We start from the raw sequence: 16,702 nt of genomic DNA on the forward strand, positions 1-16,702 counted from the left end.
TTAAAACCTTAATACTGTTATCGGGTACTATGTGCAATGCCTTAAACAATATCTTTGGCTATAGTTTTATTAAATCATTATTTTAATTTACTGGCTGATAATTAAACAATTTTTTGTCTAAATTTGATACTATTTACAGGCATCTATCAGTGAAAATGCGGCAGCTAATTTGATACAATATCGACTAATTCATCCGCCCCACGCTACTTCAAGCTATAGCTGGGTATTCTACAGCAACTATCTTTAATCTAGACTCATAGTATCCATTTATTCAAGTAATTTAGAGCCATCAGCGTTGACGAGCAACTACAGCATAGTGGATGACGTATTATCGCAACATCTATCGCTGTAGACCGACTTTATTGAGCCTGACAGAACCAGAGTGAATAGCAATGCCCTTCTTACCGCATTTTTATAGTATAGTTGATTAATAGCTCTCAATGAGACTCTCATAAATCAATAGAGTATTTACAATATCACGCCGATTCCTCAAAACAATTGTGTGCTGCTGCCTATTTAGATACGTGTGACGTCAGAGTCAGTGCAACCAGCTGGCAGTTTGAACCGCGTCTCAAAATATGGAGCTGGCATTAAACCCGAACTCGTTGTTCTGCCTGCGCCCCTGCTGTTACTCTGCCTTTCGTTTATCTTGGCTTCTCTTTCTCTATCTGCGCTTCGTTTTCTTTGCTTCACCCCTCTATATCTTATTTTGTTTCTTTTTATCTAGCTTCTCTTGGTTGGAGCATAAACGCATCGGCAATGTCCTGGAAGCTGACAAAAAGTACGCCGACATTTACTCTGCTCCTTCACTCTGTGCCATTTACTAATCCCCATTTACAGAACTCCGAGAGACTCATCTTTCGAATCTCTCGTCAAGATCTTCATCGACTTCGACAATTACTCCTCAGAACTTTGAAGAGAAAGAGAAAGAGAAAGAGAAACCAAAGGAGAAACACCATCATTTTTACCACACCAGCAAACACGATGATACCACCACTCCAGAGAAGAAAGACTCGTCGTCTTCATCTTCATTCTCTCCTGGCCACCGGTCTCAACCGTCAACTACCTCAACCGTTAGTCCTGGCTTATTGATCGTTACTATCCACGAAGCAACCGGCCTGTCTCTTCCGCCATCGTACACGCACGCCCAACACGGCCAGTCATCGGTCTCCGCATTCTCATCCGCTACCGCCACTTCGCGCAGCTTACTCCCTTATATGGTCCTCGAATTTGACAAGACCCAAGTGATCCTTGACGCTCACACTGGAACAATTGAAAATCCCAAATGGGAACAAACCGCAAATTTTGACGTCAGCAGAAATGAAACGCTTACTATTTCGCTCTACGTGCGCAATCCGGATGCTTTCTTTACCGGAAAGGACGGCTCCGGAAGTAACTCTAACGGAGATTCGAAGCGGATTGAAGAAGATATCTTGCTTGGCTCATGCAAACTCACGCCGAAGCTCGATCCGCGCGTCGGCCGACGAGATGAAACTGTCGCTGTATCCTGGGGTTCCGGTAAAGTCCAAGTCACTGTCTCATATAAGCCCAACCAGAACGCCCCGCTCACCATCGACGATTTCGACCTTCTTAAAGTTGTAGGCAAAGGATCATTTGGCAAAGTTATGCAAGTACGCAAAAAGGATACGAATCGGATTTACGCGCTCAAGACGATTCGCAAGGCGCACATTGTTTCGCGATCAGAAGTTAACCACACGCTTGCCGAGCGCACAGTTTTAGCTCAGATTGACAACCCATTTATTGTGCCTCTCAAGTTTTCATTTCAGAGCCCTGAGAAATTATATTTTGTACTGGCGTTTATCAACGGTGGCGAGCTTTTCCATCATTTGCAGCGTGAAGGAAAATTCGAGCTCAACCGCGCTCGCTTTTATACGGCCGAGCTTCTCTGCGCTCTAGAGTGTCTCCATGGGTTTAATGTTATCTATCGTGATTTGAAACCTGAAAATATCTTGTTGGACTATACTGGTCACATTGCATTGTGTGATTTCGGTCTTTGCAAGCTAAACATGCGTGAAGATGATAAGACGAATACCTTCTGCGGGACGCCAGAGTATCTTGCTCCTGAATTGCTATTGGGCCAAGGATATACCAAAGCCGTTGATTGGTGGACCTTAGGTGTACTATTGTACGAGATGCTGACAGGCCTGCCACCATTCTACGATGAAAACACAAATGAAATGTATCGCAAGATCTTACAAGACCCGCTTCGGTTTCCCGACGACATGGACAAAGATGCCAAAAGTTTGCTAACCGGACTTCTTAATCGTGACCCGAAGCAGCGATTAGGTTCAAATGGGCCTGCCGAGATTAAGAACCACAAATTCTTTGCCGAAATTGACTGGAAGAAATTATTAGGCAAAAAGTACCCGCCACCGTTTAAGCCCAGCGTAGCCTCTGCAACCGATACCTCGAATTTCGACAAGGAGTTTACAAGTGAAGTGCCTACTGATTCGGTAGTTGATGATTATTTGTCTGAGAGTGTGCAGAGGCAGTTTGGTGGGTGGACATATTCGGACAATAGGTTGGGTACTACAGTTGGTAATTCTTCTGGAGCTGGCGGATGGAGTGTTACTGGTTAGCAGAGGCTGGCTGAATTCTGTTTTTTTTAGTACTTCGCTTGTTTCTTTATGTAGATGCATTTGGTTTTTTTCTTTTCTTTTTTTTTTATAGTTATGGAATTGGTTGACTGGAATTGCACAGGCTTATCTAAATATTATTGTTTTCTAAGTTTATTGGTACACATCTACTATTCATACAGATAACACACGCAAACAAAAATACCACAAAAACCATCCGATAAAACGCCATGCATAAAAGTCAATGTGTTGCTCAAAATTTTAACTCAACCATCGCTGATTTTGGAAAAATTCATAAATTCTCGCCGTCTTGTTCACGTCAATCTTAATCAATTCTCTTGCCGTGCGCTTCTTCAAAATTCCTCCTGTTCGCAATAACTCTCTGAATAATGTCTCTTTAATGACTAGATATGGCTTTGGCAGAATTCTAATTTGACTACATAGTTGTTGCTCGGCAGGAGAAAGCAGGTCCAAGTCAGCCGCATGCGAGATATCAAGTGGATTGGCAATTGGTTTGCGAAATGACTTGTTGACAGTGGTTTCGAGTGACGCAGCTGAATCTCTTGGGCCGCGGCCAGTCGGTGTACTTGATCCGTAACGAGATCCAGATAAGGGAGCGAGTGAGGATCCCAATCCGACTGTATTCCTGGCAATCATTGCACGTTGCGTTTTGTCTCGTTCGTATTTCTGAGCTGCTTCAAGTGTTCGAATACCGTTTTGCCGATACTCTTGTAATTCGGCAATGCGTTTTCTAATCATCAGTTCAGAAAGCAAGTCATCGCTGAATTGGCGCCAGTCGGCGCTAGTCATGAGACGTGCAAACGGTTTTGCTTTAGTTAATAATTCACGTTCTTCACGTGTGCGTTTCTTTTCGTTTGCTGTAGTTTTTCGATACTCAAGTAATCCATGTTGAAGCATCATTCGTTTACGCTCAGCACGGGAGGTAAGTCGCGAGTAGTAAATATCAAGAACGGTAAGCTTAAGCTCGACCTCGCCTTCGCCATCTTCTGGATCAAATACCATATCCTTCACTGCCAACTCCGCATCATTCTCAAACTCGGTCTCAAATTCAAGACGACCAGGCATATATCCCTGAACCTCATGACATGAAGGCACAGAGGCGGTAGGTTTTTGCTTTGGTGGAGGCAGAACGGCGTGATGAGCTCTCCGAGCTTCAAGTCTAGCTTTTTTGCGAGCCGCAAATTCTGCTGGGGTGATGTCGAATTTGCGTTTCATGTTTGGTAACGGATACGAGTCTGAACGAACATAGACGTCAAGGTAATGTTTGTCGACTTCTTCTTTTGTGCGTCCGCCGATATGATCCGCGATCTCCTGCCAATTTCCGAGTCCTAGCGTCTCTGCTCCTTCGATAAGCAGCAGTTCCTCATCGGCACCCCAATCCTCGACAAAGATTGGATACGCATGCTGCTCGACGATAGAATAGTCGTGATCTGGCTTGTGAGTTCCGGACGAGGCGCCCGAAGCGAAGCATGGTACGCAGAGATCATAATCCTGACAGGTTGCGCAGCGAACCCGCACGAGATGTGTGCAGTCGCATGCACATACATCGCAGTGGAATCTGAATGACTTGCTGTTAGTAAAGAGTAGAAATAATGTACGATAAATGAAGCAGGGGATGATAGAGGTTGTACAGGTATTCCGCGATATGACACCCATAACATAGAGCTAATAGTCTAGCGTTACTAGTATGCTGTACCGGGTACGATGTTCCCGATTCATCGGCCTCCCCATACCACTCTGCTATTAAACTAAGAAGACATACTTGACACCAGGTTCGGCAGCCTTAACATGATCCGCAGTCGTCAGTTTGCGATGGATGACGGTCATGATTGCAGGATTGCGACGCTAGACTGCTCGTGAAGAGAGAGCGGAGCTGACGGTGTGGAAGCTGAGAGCGAGCTGGGTTTGGTGCTTCTTTCACTGCCACATGTTAAGCCACGGTGGCACAGCAGTGTAGGGTTATTGAAAAAGCAGTCACGCAGGGAAAGAGTGTAAGCGTGCGACGCTTGTTTGGCTGAGGATCTCGACTTTAGGCAACAGCAGTCATTCACTAATCTTCCAGCAACTAACTTAGCACATATTCACAATGGTGTGTATCCCCAATATATATGATATCTACATCTTTATATATAATATATAAAATATACTGACTATTTCTGTTCATTTATTCAGGGTCGCGTCCGTACGAAAACCGTCAAGAGAGCCTCGAAAGCCATCATCGAGCGTTACTACCCCAAGCTCACCACCGACTTTGAGGTCAACAAGCGTCTCACTGATGAGATTGCCATCATCGCCTCCAAGAGACTGCGCAACAAGATTGCCGGATACACTACTCACTTGATGAAGCGTATTCAAAAGGGACCCGTTCGTGGTATTTCCTTCAAGCTCCAGGAGGAGGAGCGTGAGCGGAAGGATCAGTACGTTCCTGAGGTCTCTGCTCTTGACTTGTCGCAGCAGCCCGAGGGACAGCTTGAGGTTGACACTGATACCAAGGATCTCCTCAAGTCGCTTGGCGTGAGTATTCGTATATTATGCATTAAGCAAAAAGATTGGTACTAATAGTTTGAGCAGTTTGAGCGTCTCCCTATCAACGTCACCCACATCTCTCACTAAATATTGCGCATGGTTATTCCTTGGTTCTTCTTTGTTTTTTAATTGAGTTTGTCATGGATTGGAAAAAGAAAAGATAAATCATCCATGATGTTGAATTTAGAAGGGTCGATCATTTGTACAGTACCGCAATAAAAGTAAATCATGGTTATTGGTCTATATCGTTCAACATCTTTTATATCTTGCGAGAAGCTTATATAGAAGTAACATTGTGCTATAACAGCAAGTAGCGATACACAGCAGATACACAGCAAGGTGATGGATAAAACCCAGCAATGATAATAATGTGGAAAGTAAAAGAATGCTTTACTCGGTTCGCCCTCTGACCATATGAGCAGCTCTGTCACGTAGTTTTCCCTTTTCGCTAATAATTTCTGCATGTCGAGTATTTAACATCGCCACATGATCATCAATCATACCCTCGACAGCAGCCAAAGCCTCAGCTTTCCGTTTTCTAATCTCTATTGTACGTCTAATAATCTCACTGGCCTGTGTGATCAGCTTATCGCCGGCCTGAGCCCACTCGGTAAATGTCATCTCGCCGTAATGAATTTCAGAAGGCGTCGGTTGCTGATTTATTATCTTGAATTCGGCGGCAAGGTCGTCTGTCGGCAGTGGTGTCGTAATTGGAGTGTAGGTAGGGTATAGGTAAGGACCTGCGCGAGGAAGTTTTAGTGGAGACGACGCGGTGGGGCGTTTGTTAGTATTAGAAGAAGTAGTAGTAGTAGTAGTAGTAGTAGACGAAGGAGGAGGAGGGGGAGGAGAAGTATTGACTCGAGAGCTATCAAGCGACGTATTAGAATTCTGATCTTGTATTTTTTTGGAACTATCACTTGGGTCAGGTTGTCGGTCCGGTTCAGTATCGGAAATGTCGAACGATGTGTTGACGATAGGATCGTCATCCTGAGAAGAAGCAGTTTCCTTTTGCAGTTGCTGCAATTGTTGCTGCTGTTTACTTGCAAGATCAGTGTTGGCGGATGTATTTGGCGTGTCTGATTTAGTCGTATCAACATCGTCTGAATTCACAAGTACACTGGACTGATTGTCGTTGATTACAGAGCTGTCGGTTACAGAAGATTTATCTTTAATAGAACCAGTAGCGAATTCTGCATTGATATCGAAATCGTCATCATCGTCATCATCTATATCGTCGACCAAGTCTACTGCCTCGATCTTCTTCGCAGACATTGATGTCGCGTGCGTACTACCGCTCCTCTTGATTCCTAGACAAGAACTTACATAAGCCCCTCTTCCAGTTAGTAAATTGAGTGCTAAACAGCAAAATCACCGTTTAAGAAGGAAATGCCCTGGGGCATCGGAGGTGCTTGGAAAGCAGAGGACGAGGTGGTCATTTTGAGATTGAGAGGATCGACAGGATGCACGCCGACCGAAAACTTGGTGATTGCTGTCGGCAATTTTTAATTAGCAGCTGAATATGAGAAGCATAACAGTAATAATAATAGCAATTAATGTTGACAGAATAGACCGACAATTTGAGTATCTGGAGATGGGGTTGGCTATGAGAGCAGGATAGGCGTGCGAGACTGCTTCGGCGGCAGAGTCCTTCGCGAAAAGATCTTTCGGCAGCGAGAACTGGACTCGGTGCTGCGGCATTAGAAGATGTGACTAATGATACAATTAAGATAGTGACGCCGGATATAAGAACTAGAATCGGGATGATTAATATGAGATCGAGAAGGTGAATATGCGGATGTTCGGAGGAGGAGGCTCAATTTAGGGAGTTTTAGTCTCGGATGCCCAGTATCGGTCGGAAATCCTTTAACTGGACGTCACTAATTGTTTACATTATAGTTTCCGGAGTTAAGTCTATCTAGCTGGAAAAGCCCAGACCCTATTTTCTCCGGATTGCTAGTATATCTAACCTGCTCCTTCTCTTTTCTAATCTGGCACCCTCTCTTCATCTGCTTCTCACGTTGACAATGAATGATGATTGTGTTGGCGATGCTAAGCCAGGGCCAGAGAAGTTATCCGGTATTTCTCAAGAAGACTACCGTGCTCTGCCACTCTCAAATATTCGGCCGCCCGTCTACGCCTCAGTTTCGCAAGAAATAATAGTCCTTATCACCCTCACCTTTGGCGCCGCTCTTGCTACCTCTAATCTTGGTGCCACGCAAATTGCTCTCGCTCACATCGGTCGCTCGTTTGATCTCGAAGGCGCAAAATTGTCATGGGCAATCTCGGCGTTTTCTCTCTCCGCCGGCTCCTTTGTTCTTCTCCTCGCCGGCGTAGCTGATACTGTTGGACGAAAGCGCATGGTCTTAGGATCCTTCATTTGGTACTCTCTCTGGTGTCTTATCGGTGGATTTATGCATTCCGACATTGTCTTCTTTGTTTTCCGCGGGTTTCAAGGTCTCGCCGGCGCCTCGACCATTCCCGCAGCAATCGGTATCTTAGGCGCTACCTACGCTCCTGGTCAGCGCAGAAATAAAATCATGGCAACCTATGGCGCCGGTGCACCACTCGGATTTGTCATTGGCATTGTTGTCGGTGGTATCTGCTCGCAGTTCCTTTCCTGGCGTGCTATTTTTTGGTTTTTCGCCATTGAGTACTCGCTGTTCGCAGTCATTGTTTACTGGCTTGTCCCAGACGACCCGGCCATGAGCTGGAGCGATACTAAGAGAAATCTTGCTCGTCTTGACTTTATTGGCGCAGCTTTGTCTACTGTCTCTCTTGTGGTTTTTGTTTTCGCTCTTACGCAATCGGGAGCGACTAGTAAAGGTTGGGGGCAACCGTACGTGATTGCGATGATTGTCATTGGTGTCGTCATGTTCGCCGTATTTGTATTTTGGGAATCGAAGGCGACTAACCCACTCATGCCTTTATATATTTGGAGGTACCCTGGCTTTGCCCTCTGCATGCTTATTGTTGCTTGTGGGTACATGAACTTTCTCGGGGTGCTGAATTACTACATTACACTATTTTTCCAAAACGTGCGTGGCGCATCCGCTATATTGACTACCGCATACTTGATCCCGCAAGCTGTTGCCGGTATAATAGTTAACTTTATTTGTGCGTTGACTCTGCATATTATTCCTGGCTGGATCCTCATGACGTTGGCTTTGTTGGCATTTTTCGCTGCGTCTCTACTATGGGCCTTGCAGCCAATGCATATGGATTATTGGCCAATGGCTTTTCCTGCTATCTGCCTCTCGGTCGTTGGTGCAGATATCGCATTTAATGTCGCAAATCTACATACTGTCTCTGCAGTTCCTCCTAAAATGCAGTCAACGGCAGCAGGAATCTTCAACACAGTAATGCAACTGGCAGCAGCAGTAGGCGTGGCCGCCTCAGCCACCGCAGTCGAGGCAGCGTATAAATACAGTGACCATACCGGTGCTGAGCAAACTTACGATAGCTACAAAGCTGCTTTTTGGTTTGGTTGCGGTGTTAGTGGAGTTGGAATTATTTGTTCCCCATTTATGAATGTCGGGGTAGCAGGGCGTAAACAGTTTGACAAGCCTGACGATGCTGACAGCGTAGGTGCAGAGCTGGCGCAGCCTGATGAAGAGAATCAGATAGAGAAGTGAGTTGAGGACCATTAGAGTGCATTAATTTTTCTGTTCATTTGGAGGAGTTTTTCTTTGCTTTATTCTATGCTACTTTTCTTTTAATGGGTTTCAATACAGAACTAATGCTTTGTTTAATGTACGCCGCGTGACGTGCGGTAAGTATCACGTGAAATACGCAATCTCATGTAACTTAAGATATTACCGATTCTAAATCAACAATTAGCACTGAGAATCGTTTACTTTGATTGACTTGGTGAGCTACTACCTTTTTTTTTATTTACAGGCTGAGGGTTTTTGTGTAGATTAGAACCGGAATGACGGCTTGCAAACGGAAATAGAAAGATTCTATGCCGCTGCCGCGCCAACGAACTGAGAGAAAAGCAATTGAGTAAAAGTAGCTCTTATAACTCATCGTTAATCCGGTGTATGGCTCGCTTTATCTTCTGGTGTGAATAAACGTCTTTCACTTTATTGTATGCCTTTACTGCCGGTTTCGTTGTTGCATAACTATTATTCCAATGCGACTGAATTGCCTCTATTGCCGAATGCATGTCGAACGCATAGTACTTTCTGTCTGAAGGATTTGCACACTTTTGTCTTTCACTGACGACTAACTACGTCTTTCGAGACGATTGAGACGCGTTGCCCTTCACCGTCTCGGATTTGCTAGAGAATGTTCGAGAGGATTAGACGTGAGAAGAAATAGAAAAGATCAGATGCCGAGCTTGAGGCTTTTTACAGCTCTGTACCTGATTTCTGCCGTTTTCATTACCGTTAGCCAATTCTGTCAAAGAAGCCATATTGAATTTCTGATAAGAATAGAGAAATAATGTCGCTGTATATGAGATATCTGGAATCCTAAATGGGTGGATGATAGATCTAGTACAGCCACTAACGCTGCATTCTATAACAAACGAATATACACACCTACATTGCTATATCAGTCCGATATATTACCAAAATAAATAATAAACGAAGAATACAACTAATTATGAAATAAACTAGCTATAATCGGCCATGTAAAGTCCCTCACACTATTTGACATTTAGAGCTGCAAACGCCACAGAATTTGCGTTTGCCACAGCTGTCGCAGACGCGCGCAGCCGCCGGAGAGCTCAGTCTGCGTCGGCTCTCCTTCCATTTCCTAAACCAAAACACTGCTCGTGAGCTCCTTCGCAGACACTTCTTTTATTTACATATATAGCCGACATATACCATATACTAAAAATTGCAAACAATGGCTGCAATGGCTACTAAACAGCAGTCGATTGCGTTGTTTGACAGACTTCGTGCCGAGCGAGGAAATAAGGTACATAAAGTGTCTGATTATTGACAAAATATATAATTCATAACTAATTGATTTTCTTTTTTTCTACTCTACAGAGCTGCTTTGATTGCGGCGCAAAGAATCCGACATGGACATCCGTACCATTTGCAATCTACCTCTGTTTAGACTGTTCATCGATCCACCGCAATCTCGGCGTGCACATCTCTTTTGTGCGGTCATCAAATCTCGACACTTGGTCGTGGGACCAACTCCGACTGATGAAAGTAGGCGGAAATACCTCGGCCCGTGAATTTTTCTCCAAAAATGGCGGTGCTTCAGCTCTTAATTCCAAAGACGCAAAGACGACGTACACTTCTCGCGCGGCGGTGCTCTATAAAGACGAACTCAAGCGGCGCGCAGCCGAAGACGCTCGCATCTATCCGGAACAGGTCGTACTTGACGACGAAACCTCAGCAGCCTTAGCAGCTGCAGATGCGGCTGTTAAAAATGGCGACAGCGGGGACGATTTCTTCGCATCGTGGGATAAACCTGCCATCAAAAAGCCTCTGACCCCCGTGTCGCGCACCTCGACCCCGCCATCCATTGGCAGAACTCCCTCTCCTGCTGTATCGAATAGCAGTAGTAACGAGGAACCCGCGCGTAAAATCACGTCCTCCTCAGTTCTACGGTCCAAGACCACCACGACGGGCGGCGCGCGGCGCCCAGGCGCGTCGGTGCTGACAAAGAAAAAAGTTGTGGCTAAGAAAATTACCACTGAGGCAATTGATTTTGACGAGGCGGAGAAGACGGCAAAGGCGGAGGCTGAGAGAGCTGCCACGCTTGGATATGATATCGAGCAGGAACGTGCAAATAGCACAAAGGCAGAGACTCCCAAGAGTGAACGAGCGCAGTCGTACAGCTCGGTGTCGTCGAAGGCTGATTCGTCAACAGATAGACTAGGACTTGGAATGGCGAGATTGGGATTTGGTATGACGGCGTCTGCTTCTGCGCCAGTGCCTGAAACTACTGCATCTTCAAAGAAATCGTCTTCGTCTTCGTCTCAAGAGCCTTCGGGAGAGTCGACGAAGAAATTTGGCGCTCAAAAAGCAATTTCTTCTGACGAGTATTTCGGCCGTAACCAATTTGACTCACAAGCACAAGCGGAAGCACGCAGCCGCTTGCAAGCCTTTGACGGCGCTTCTGGAATCTCCTCTGCGGCGTACTTTGGTCGCGATGAGGGTGAAGAAGAGGATGCTGATGCCGAGAATGGCGACTTCGTGGATATCGAGCGGGTTGCGCGGAATTTTGCAACCAAGATTGCGAACGGCGCCGGCGATGATTTGGGGAATATCAAGGATATTCTCGAGACGGGCGCTAGTAAACTGTCAGATATCATGAGGGACTACTTGAATCAGTAGTCTTATGTGCTATAGCTTTCTTTTTCCCCTTTTTATCGATAAGATATTTCCCTGTTTATTTTGTTTATTTTACTGCATGGTGCTTTTTCTTACGTTTTAGAGGCATGATTCAATTGTAGAGAATAGCATTGTGAAGTTGTTAATGACACGGGTATATATTAATATATTATGTAACTGATTACTAAGAGAAACAAGGCTTGGTACAATGGCGCGGGGCTGCGTGTGATCTTTGCTCTGAATCAACGTGCCCCGCATTTTACTTATTTAGCACCTTTCTCCTCTCTCAACGCCCCGATACTTACACTCACTGGTGTCTCTCTGCTTCTCTGCAAATAACTTTGTCTTTTGGAAAATACTATATCTTCTAAAAAGTATCGCCAAATGGCTACTCGGAGGACTTCCTCGTTCGTCACAGAGGAGGGCTCGCCACCTGCTGCTCCCTTCATGCGCTCATCGATCGCCGAAAACCCTGGCCACCGCTCCTCCTCTACGACTACTACCAAATCCTCCGTCCTCCGAAATTATTCGCCGACTGCAAAATCTGTAATTGGGACTCAACCACATCGTCGGAAAAAGTCGGCCAGACGGATCTCGAGCGACGAATTCTCCTTTGAGGACTTTGAGAAGTCGGCCATCGAAGAGGCTGATAGAGCAGCTTTACGCAGACAGGTAACGCATGACAAGCCCAAAAGCTTTAATACACAAAGCGATGACAGCGCTTCAACGTGGGACTCTGTATCCAAGGACGAGATAATCTCTTCTCGGCATCAGAGTAGAGATTTCAGCGGCGCCGGTACTGCAGGACTCAGATTTGGACAGACGGAGAAGACATCTTCGTCCCCGGAAGAAGTTGCTACACCTGTTGACAGGACAAAGCATATCTCTTCTGACGATTATTTTGGTCGCAACATGATTACCACCGACGAGCAGAAAGAAGAAGTTAGAAGACTACATGATGAATATGACTCGGCCACCGCTATCTCTTCAGACTCGTACTTTGGTCGTCCATTGTCACCTGAGCCCGCTGAGATGTCTCAGGAGTACATTCTGTCAAAGGCAAAGGATGTTGCGCAGAGCATTGCCTCGAAAGCTCCTGATTCAGTCTCGAATTTGCTTGACAGTGCTAGCAATTTTGATGTCCAAAGTGTTTCAAGTTATCTGGGTCGGACAGCTGGTACTATCTGGCCTGGCAGTGGACGGTGATTAGTTTTTTTTTCTATTCGGCGTTGTATATGGAGTTTTATCTAGTTGGGATTTTCTTTTTATTCTTATTTGCTTTTGTTAGTAAACTATAAAATATGAAAAGTATCGCTATTTATTTATTATATCTTTCAAAAAGTACATAGATAGTAGTTTATCTGCTGCAAGTCGTCTGCCGCTCTCGTATCGTAATAACTTGGAGACAACATCAATGATTTCTTGAGGCGCATGAGGAAGTATTTCATCAAAGGGTCTGCTTGGATAATCTGCAAATCCGATTTTTGAATATGACGGAAAATACTGAGACTCCTATTACTCGTGTTAATGGTATTCAGCTACAGCGTTCTAGCAAATGACTACATACCGGCCATTCTTCTAAATCAGGTGTACCCAAAGTCTGAAAAATAGCTCTGACAAGCGCTAATTCGCTTACTTCCTTACTGACATCAAAGATTGCCCGTCGCTCGGGTCCACGATACATCTCTGCAATAACACACCCCCAGCTCCATAAATCAACCCCTTTACCATATCCAGAGTACCCAAACAACAACTCAGGAGCTCGATATAGTCCTGTCCCAACATCTGTTAATTTCCCATTATCTGGTTCTAGAGTATCTTGATATTTAGCTATCCCTGGTCCTGGTCTTTGTTCTGCGTCAACCTGACTGACTCTTGACGAGGGCGCGATCCACGCAGTGCCAAAATCAGTCAAATATGCAGGTCCACTAGAAGATGCAAGTAAAATATTTTGCGGTTTAATATCGCGATGAATAACTTCATTTTCGTGTAAAAATGCAATAGCGGATGTAATTTCATGCATGATTAAAGACTTAACCTTATCATCTGCCGCATGAATCGAGATGTCTGATAATTGAACTGGAAAGTATGGCAGCACAAGAACTAGATCCGTTTCGTCGTAAAATGAGGATAATAATGGCACTATATGTTTTTGCCCACCAAGGACTCCCAGCACTGCTCGTTCACGAAGAGGCGAGTGTGGTGCTCGTTGGGTTGCCGGGTTTGAGACTTTGAGAGCTACTTCGGTTGATGACGATGACTTTCGCTGTGCGCGGTAGACGTCTGAAAAGGCACCTGAGGCCAGGAACTTGATATCTGCATAATTGTGGATTGAGTCTGTCATTCTAGTCGCTAAATAAGGATATCCAGTAAATAATTTTACTAGGAGATCTTAAAGACTTCAATGAGATAATTTAGGCGACTTATAGTCTGGGATGTTAGAACGGATCCGCTTAGGGTTATAGGGTTATCTCGTTTCGCAAATGAGTTTATATTCAAATCTCCTAAATATCGAGCTCCAACAGCATTTCATCATCAGATAAAGTAAACCCATATATATCATCCGTATCATCAAAGTAATCTTCCTCATCAAGATCCATCTTACTACTGTCAGCCTCCGGCTTCTTCTTCGCCTCATAGGCTGCCTTTGCCGCCTCTTCAATCCGCTGCTCTTCTTGTACTCGCAACAAATCACTTAAACTCCATACACTAACTCCTTCCTGATCTTTATCATCCATAGGCTGTGCCATGGTCCTCAAAAACTTCTTCGCGGCTGCAACAGCCATGTCGGTAGACAAATTAACGTCAGAATCCATAATCGCCTGATTGATCCATTTTGGAAGTTGCGTTCTCTTTCTTGAAAATCGTTTGTCGGCAAGAACCATGATCCCGTAGTCATCTTTTCCTCTTAATACTCGTCCCAGACACTGTGCGCCATGTCGCATGGCATCAAATGACAAAAAGTCATTTTCTCGTATATGATAATTCTCGCGCATAAACTCTAATCGCGCTTTCAAGATTCGCGATTCGGTATATTGAAATGGAACGCCAATCATCAACACCGTTCGACCGTAGTGATGGTCAAAATCGATGCCTTCAGAAACCTTACCTCTCGCGACACAAAGTAAAGCTGCGCCTCGGCCGTTGCCGCATGCCGTTCTGAATGCTTCTAGAGCGAGACTTGTCTCTTGACTGTCAGGCGTTTCAACTAAAATCAACTTGTATTTCCACACTTCATCTAGAATTCCCATTGTTTGCCACATGCTGATTATACTCTCCATGTATAAATATGAAGGAAAAAACACAACCAGACCATCCGGTGTAAGTTTCGAAAATTCAATGAACAGATTTCCGTAATTGCGAACGACACTCGGATCATTCCGAATTTCAAATCGTGAACTAATGGCAACCTGATCGGATCCTCGTGTTACAATTAACGGTAAAAATGAGCGTCTCGTAAGCGTCATTGTATAAGATTCCTGCAAAACAGTTTCGAAATTCAGCATCTTAGGATACATATCCAGAGGAGAGATTGTGCCACTGGTTATAATTACTGACGCAAATCGTTCAAATACTGGCTTAATTGCAATAGATGCATCTAGGCAAGTGAAATGTAAAATTGGGTTTGGAACGGTCGCAGTATCGGATTCAAACGGTTCCAAAATCAGCATAAATCCTTGTTCATATGTAGATACTAAAGTCGCAAACATTGCAATCTCTTTTAATGCCACGAATTGTTCCACATTTGTCAGTTCTAGCGTACGAATTAAAGATGTCAGACGCTCGGAAGTAAAACGAAGCGGTTTTCTCTCGATAAACGTGAGCTCCTTTAAATGCTGCAGAAATGATGGCGGTGTCTCCGAAATTACATGTCGAACCTGCATTCGTGTCTTCAAGTATTCGACAAATCTCTTCAAGAACGCCACAAAGTGTTCAGCACGTCTGATATTTCCAGGTATAGCCTCTTTTAGTAAATCATCAGGAAGAACAGGGTTGGCCATAAAAACATCTTCTTCTCTAGCTTGATCTGCCTCGCGTAGACCTTCCACAAGGCGCTGGTATTCATCTTGTAATTTCTCGGAATCCGATGCTTTCATTTCGTCGATTTGCTTTCCGAGATCATTGACACCTCTTAGAGCCTTCTGTAAAGTGCCCTCTGTTAGATCTATACTTAATGATTCAATGCATACGTTGTCAATGTTGTGAGCTTCATCAAAAATAATGATACTATCTTTTGAAAGCTCTTTAGATACTCTCTCAGCAATCTTAGGATCGAGAAGGTAATGGAAAGAGTAAATAACAATATTGCACAAGCTCATCTAGAAAAGTAATTAGCTTTAACTTTGACAAATATCAGCGAGTAAAACTCACCATCCGTCGAACTGTGAAGTAAGGGCATTGCTTGGTTTCCTCGCAATACTGCATCAATGAATCAAAAGTCCACACGCCTTCCGGAATCAAATTATGCGGTTCAAGTTCATATAGGTTTTCATGATATTCACACAGTTTAGGATTCTTGCCTGCTTTCTTCTGCTCCATCACAAACGACGACGTCAAACTTCGACATTTCTCATCAACTACTGCTCCTTTTCTCTCCCGTCTGACTTCCGGATGAAGACATAGATTTTTTCGACTGGTGAGTCCTAGTCCACGGAAAGGTTCTTTGCGTCCGAGCTCTTTCTCGCGAAAGGCCATTAGGCTACGTAATTCCGTAAGTGCTTTTTCAATCTCTGACATTGTTCGTGAGCAATAAACAATTTTTCGTCGCTCAGGGTAAAACTTAACAAATGAAAGATCAAACGTTAGCCTGTGAATAGCATTTTGCAAGAGTAGATTTACCATTTGATAGGAGATTGTAAGAGAAAGAAGTGAGATAGTCTTGCCGGTTCCTGAAGGCATTTCAAGTATACAGTTTCCACCAGCATCTAGTGTACGTTTCAAATCACACATATACGCATATTGTTCTGTTGGGGTATTCATGTCAACGGATATTAGTTTGACGTCAGATCAATGTACGTACCAGGATATATCCGTGGATATGGGAACAGAACTGGGAGATCATCGATAAAAAACCTGAAAAGTCAGATAATCATGCTTTATCTTAATTATTAGATATCTTACTTCATTATTTCCCTAATGCCCAGAAAAAGCTGCTGAAATCAATAATATTAATTAAGCTGACAGTCCCGCGAGATGAGATTCGGCGGTGTCGAAACCGTGTAAAATTAAACTTTTAGGATCTTCAAGTTTCGTCATTTTGAA

The 16,702-nt window shown here is 44.3% G+C and overlaps 9 protein-coding genes across 9 annotated transcripts; 5 read left to right on the forward strand and 4 right to left on the reverse strand.

The window, feature by feature from the left end:
- The first annotated feature begins 627 nt into the window (after positions 1-627).
- V2V93DRAFT_373340 (kinase-like domain-containing protein) lies at positions 628-2,760 on the forward strand. The gene is made up of 2 exons (XM_066910954.1): positions 628-781; positions 841-2,760. The coding sequence occupies exons 1-2, from the start codon at positions 760-762 to the stop codon at positions 2,598-2,600; spliced, it is 1,782 nt and encodes a 593-aa protein (XP_066764525.1). The 5' UTR covers positions 628-759; the 3' UTR covers positions 2,601-2,760.
- Positions 2,733-4,484, reverse strand: V2V93DRAFT_348909 (uncharacterized protein). The gene is made up of 2 exons (XM_066907935.1): positions 4,381-4,484; positions 2,733-4,176 (listed from the first exon to the last, which is right to left on the reverse strand). The coding sequence occupies exons 1-2, from the start codon at positions 4,443-4,445 to the stop codon at positions 2,859-2,861; spliced, it is 1,383 nt and encodes a 460-aa protein (XP_066764526.1). The 5' UTR covers positions 4,446-4,484; the 3' UTR covers positions 2,733-2,858.
- Positions 4,485-4,638: 154 nt separating this feature from the next.
- Positions 4,639-5,654, forward strand: V2V93DRAFT_348913 (40S ribosomal protein eS17). The gene is made up of 3 exons (XM_066907936.1): positions 4,639-4,707; positions 4,791-5,132; positions 5,190-5,654. Exons 1-3 carry the CDS (start codon positions 4,705-4,707, stop codon positions 5,229-5,231), a joined length of 387 nt encoding a protein of 128 aa, XP_066764527.1. The 5' UTR covers positions 4,639-4,704; the 3' UTR covers positions 5,232-5,654.
- Positions 5,372-6,982, reverse strand: V2V93DRAFT_373347 (uncharacterized protein). Its single transcript, XM_066910955.1, has 2 exons — positions 6,517-6,982; positions 5,372-6,451 (listed from the first exon to the last, which is right to left on the reverse strand). Exons 1-2 carry the CDS (start codon positions 6,578-6,580, stop codon positions 5,535-5,537), a joined length of 981 nt encoding a protein of 326 aa, XP_066764528.1. The 5' UTR covers positions 6,581-6,982; the 3' UTR covers positions 5,372-5,534.
- V2V93DRAFT_373350 (major facilitator superfamily-domain-containing protein) lies at positions 6,822-8,916 on the forward strand. The gene has a single exon (XM_066910956.1). The coding sequence runs from the start codon at positions 7,169-7,171 to the stop codon at positions 8,774-8,776; it is 1,608 nt and encodes a 535-aa protein (XP_066764529.1). The 5' UTR covers positions 6,822-7,168; the 3' UTR covers positions 8,777-8,916.
- Positions 8,917-9,886: 970 nt separating this feature from the next.
- V2V93DRAFT_406623 (uncharacterized protein) lies at positions 9,887-11,635 on the forward strand. Its single transcript, XM_066912670.1, has 2 exons — positions 9,887-10,067; positions 10,142-11,635. The coding sequence occupies exons 1-2, from the start codon at positions 9,996-9,998 to the stop codon at positions 11,441-11,443; spliced, it is 1,374 nt and encodes a 457-aa protein (XP_066764530.1). The 5' UTR covers positions 9,887-9,995; the 3' UTR covers positions 11,444-11,635.
- V2V93DRAFT_373352 (uncharacterized protein) lies at positions 11,636-12,761 on the forward strand. Its single transcript, XM_066910957.1, has one exon. The coding sequence runs from the start codon at positions 11,825-11,827 to the stop codon at positions 12,644-12,646; it is 822 nt and encodes a 273-aa protein (XP_066764531.1). The 5' UTR covers positions 11,636-11,824; the 3' UTR covers positions 12,647-12,761.
- On the reverse strand, positions 12,744-13,945 carry V2V93DRAFT_387740 (kinase-like domain-containing protein). Its single transcript, XM_066912308.1, has 2 exons — positions 13,008-13,945; positions 12,744-12,952 (listed from the first exon to the last, which is right to left on the reverse strand). The coding sequence occupies exons 1-2, from the start codon at positions 13,782-13,784 to the stop codon at positions 12,755-12,757; spliced, it is 975 nt and encodes a 324-aa protein (XP_066764532.1). The 5' UTR covers positions 13,785-13,945; the 3' UTR covers positions 12,744-12,754.
- V2V93DRAFT_373356 (uncharacterized protein) lies at positions 13,911-16,618 on the reverse strand. The gene is made up of 4 exons (XM_066910958.1): positions 16,461-16,618; positions 16,280-16,404; positions 15,812-16,219; positions 13,911-15,759 (listed from the first exon to the last, which is right to left on the reverse strand). The coding sequence occupies exons 2-4, from the start codon at positions 16,388-16,390 to the stop codon at positions 13,945-13,947; spliced, it is 2,334 nt and encodes a 777-aa protein (XP_066764533.1). The 5' UTR covers positions 16,391-16,404; positions 16,461-16,618; the 3' UTR covers positions 13,911-13,944.
- Between the last annotated feature and the right edge of the window lie 84 nt (positions 16,619-16,702).

Source organism: Kockiozyma suomiensis (assembly GCF_038497685.1).
Source record: "Kockiozyma suomiensis strain NRRL Y-17356 unplaced genomic scaffold V2V93scaffold_11, whole genome shotgun sequence".
NCBI classification, from domain to species: Eukaryota; Fungi; Ascomycota; class Lipomycetes; order Lipomycetales; family Lipomycetaceae; genus Kockiozyma; species Kockiozyma suomiensis.

Excerpts from the sequence above, each read along its gene's own strand:
- V2V93DRAFT_373340 (XM_066910954.1), top strand. The coding sequence starts at position 760 with ATGTCCTGGAAGCTGACAAAAA. Across the intron at positions 782-840 it reads GTCCTGGAAGCTGACAAAAA|AACTCCGAGAGACTCATCTT; the intron begins GTACGCCGACAT and ends CCCCATTTACAG.
- V2V93DRAFT_348909 (XM_066907935.1), bottom strand. The coding sequence starts at position 4,445 with ATGACCGTCATCCATCGCAAACTGACGACTGCGGATCATGTTAAGGCT. Across the intron at positions 4,177-4,380 it reads GCTGCCGAACCTGGTGTCAA|ATTCCACTGCGATGTATGTG; the intron begins GTATGTCTTCTT and ends CAAGTCATTCAG.
- V2V93DRAFT_348913 (XM_066907936.1), top strand. Across the intron at positions 5,133-5,189 it reads ATCTCCTCAAGTCGCTTGGC|TTTGAGCGTCTCCCTATCAA; the intron begins GTGAGTATTCGT and ends TAGTTTGAGCAG.
- V2V93DRAFT_373347 (XM_066910955.1), bottom strand. The coding sequence starts at position 6,580 with ATGACCACCTCGTCCTCTGCTTTCCAAGCACCTCCGATGCCCCAGGGC. Across the intron at positions 6,452-6,516 it reads GGGCATTTCCTTCTTAAACG|GAATCAAGAGGAGCGGTAGT; the intron begins GTGATTTTGCTG and ends GTTCTTGTCTAG.
- V2V93DRAFT_373350 (XM_066910956.1), top strand. The coding sequence starts at position 7,169 with ATGAATGATGATTGTGTTGGCGATGCTAAGCCAGGGCCAGAGAAGTTA.
- V2V93DRAFT_406623 (XM_066912670.1), top strand. The coding sequence starts at position 9,996 with ATGGCTGCAATGGCTACTAAACAGCAGTCGATTGCGTTGTTTGACAGA. Across the intron at positions 10,068-10,141 it reads GTGCCGAGCGAGGAAATAAG|AGCTGCTTTGATTGCGGCGC; the intron begins GTACATAAAGTG and ends TCTACTCTACAG.
- V2V93DRAFT_373352 (XM_066910957.1), top strand. The coding sequence starts at position 11,825 with ATGGCTACTCGGAGGACTTCCTCGTTCGTCACAGAGGAGGGCTCGCCA.
- V2V93DRAFT_387740 (XM_066912308.1), bottom strand. The coding sequence starts at position 13,784 with ATGACAGACTCAATCCACAATTATGCAGATATCAAGTTCCTGGCCTCA. Across the intron at positions 12,953-13,007 it reads CTGATTTAGAAGAATGGCCG|GAGTCTCAGTATTTTCCGTC; the intron begins GTATGTAGTCAT and ends CACGAGTAATAG.
- V2V93DRAFT_373356 (XM_066910958.1), bottom strand. The coding sequence starts at position 16,390 with ATGTGTGATTTGAAACGTACACTAGATGCTGGTGGAAACTGTATACTT. Across the intron at positions 16,220-16,279 it reads TTACAATCTCCTATCAAATG|TTTTACCCTGAGCGACGAAA; the intron begins GTAAATCTACTC and ends TCATTTGTTAAG. Across the intron at positions 15,760-15,811 it reads ACTTCACAGTTCGACGGATG|ATGAGCTTGTGCAATATTGT; the intron begins GTGAGTTTTACT and ends TTACTTTTCTAG.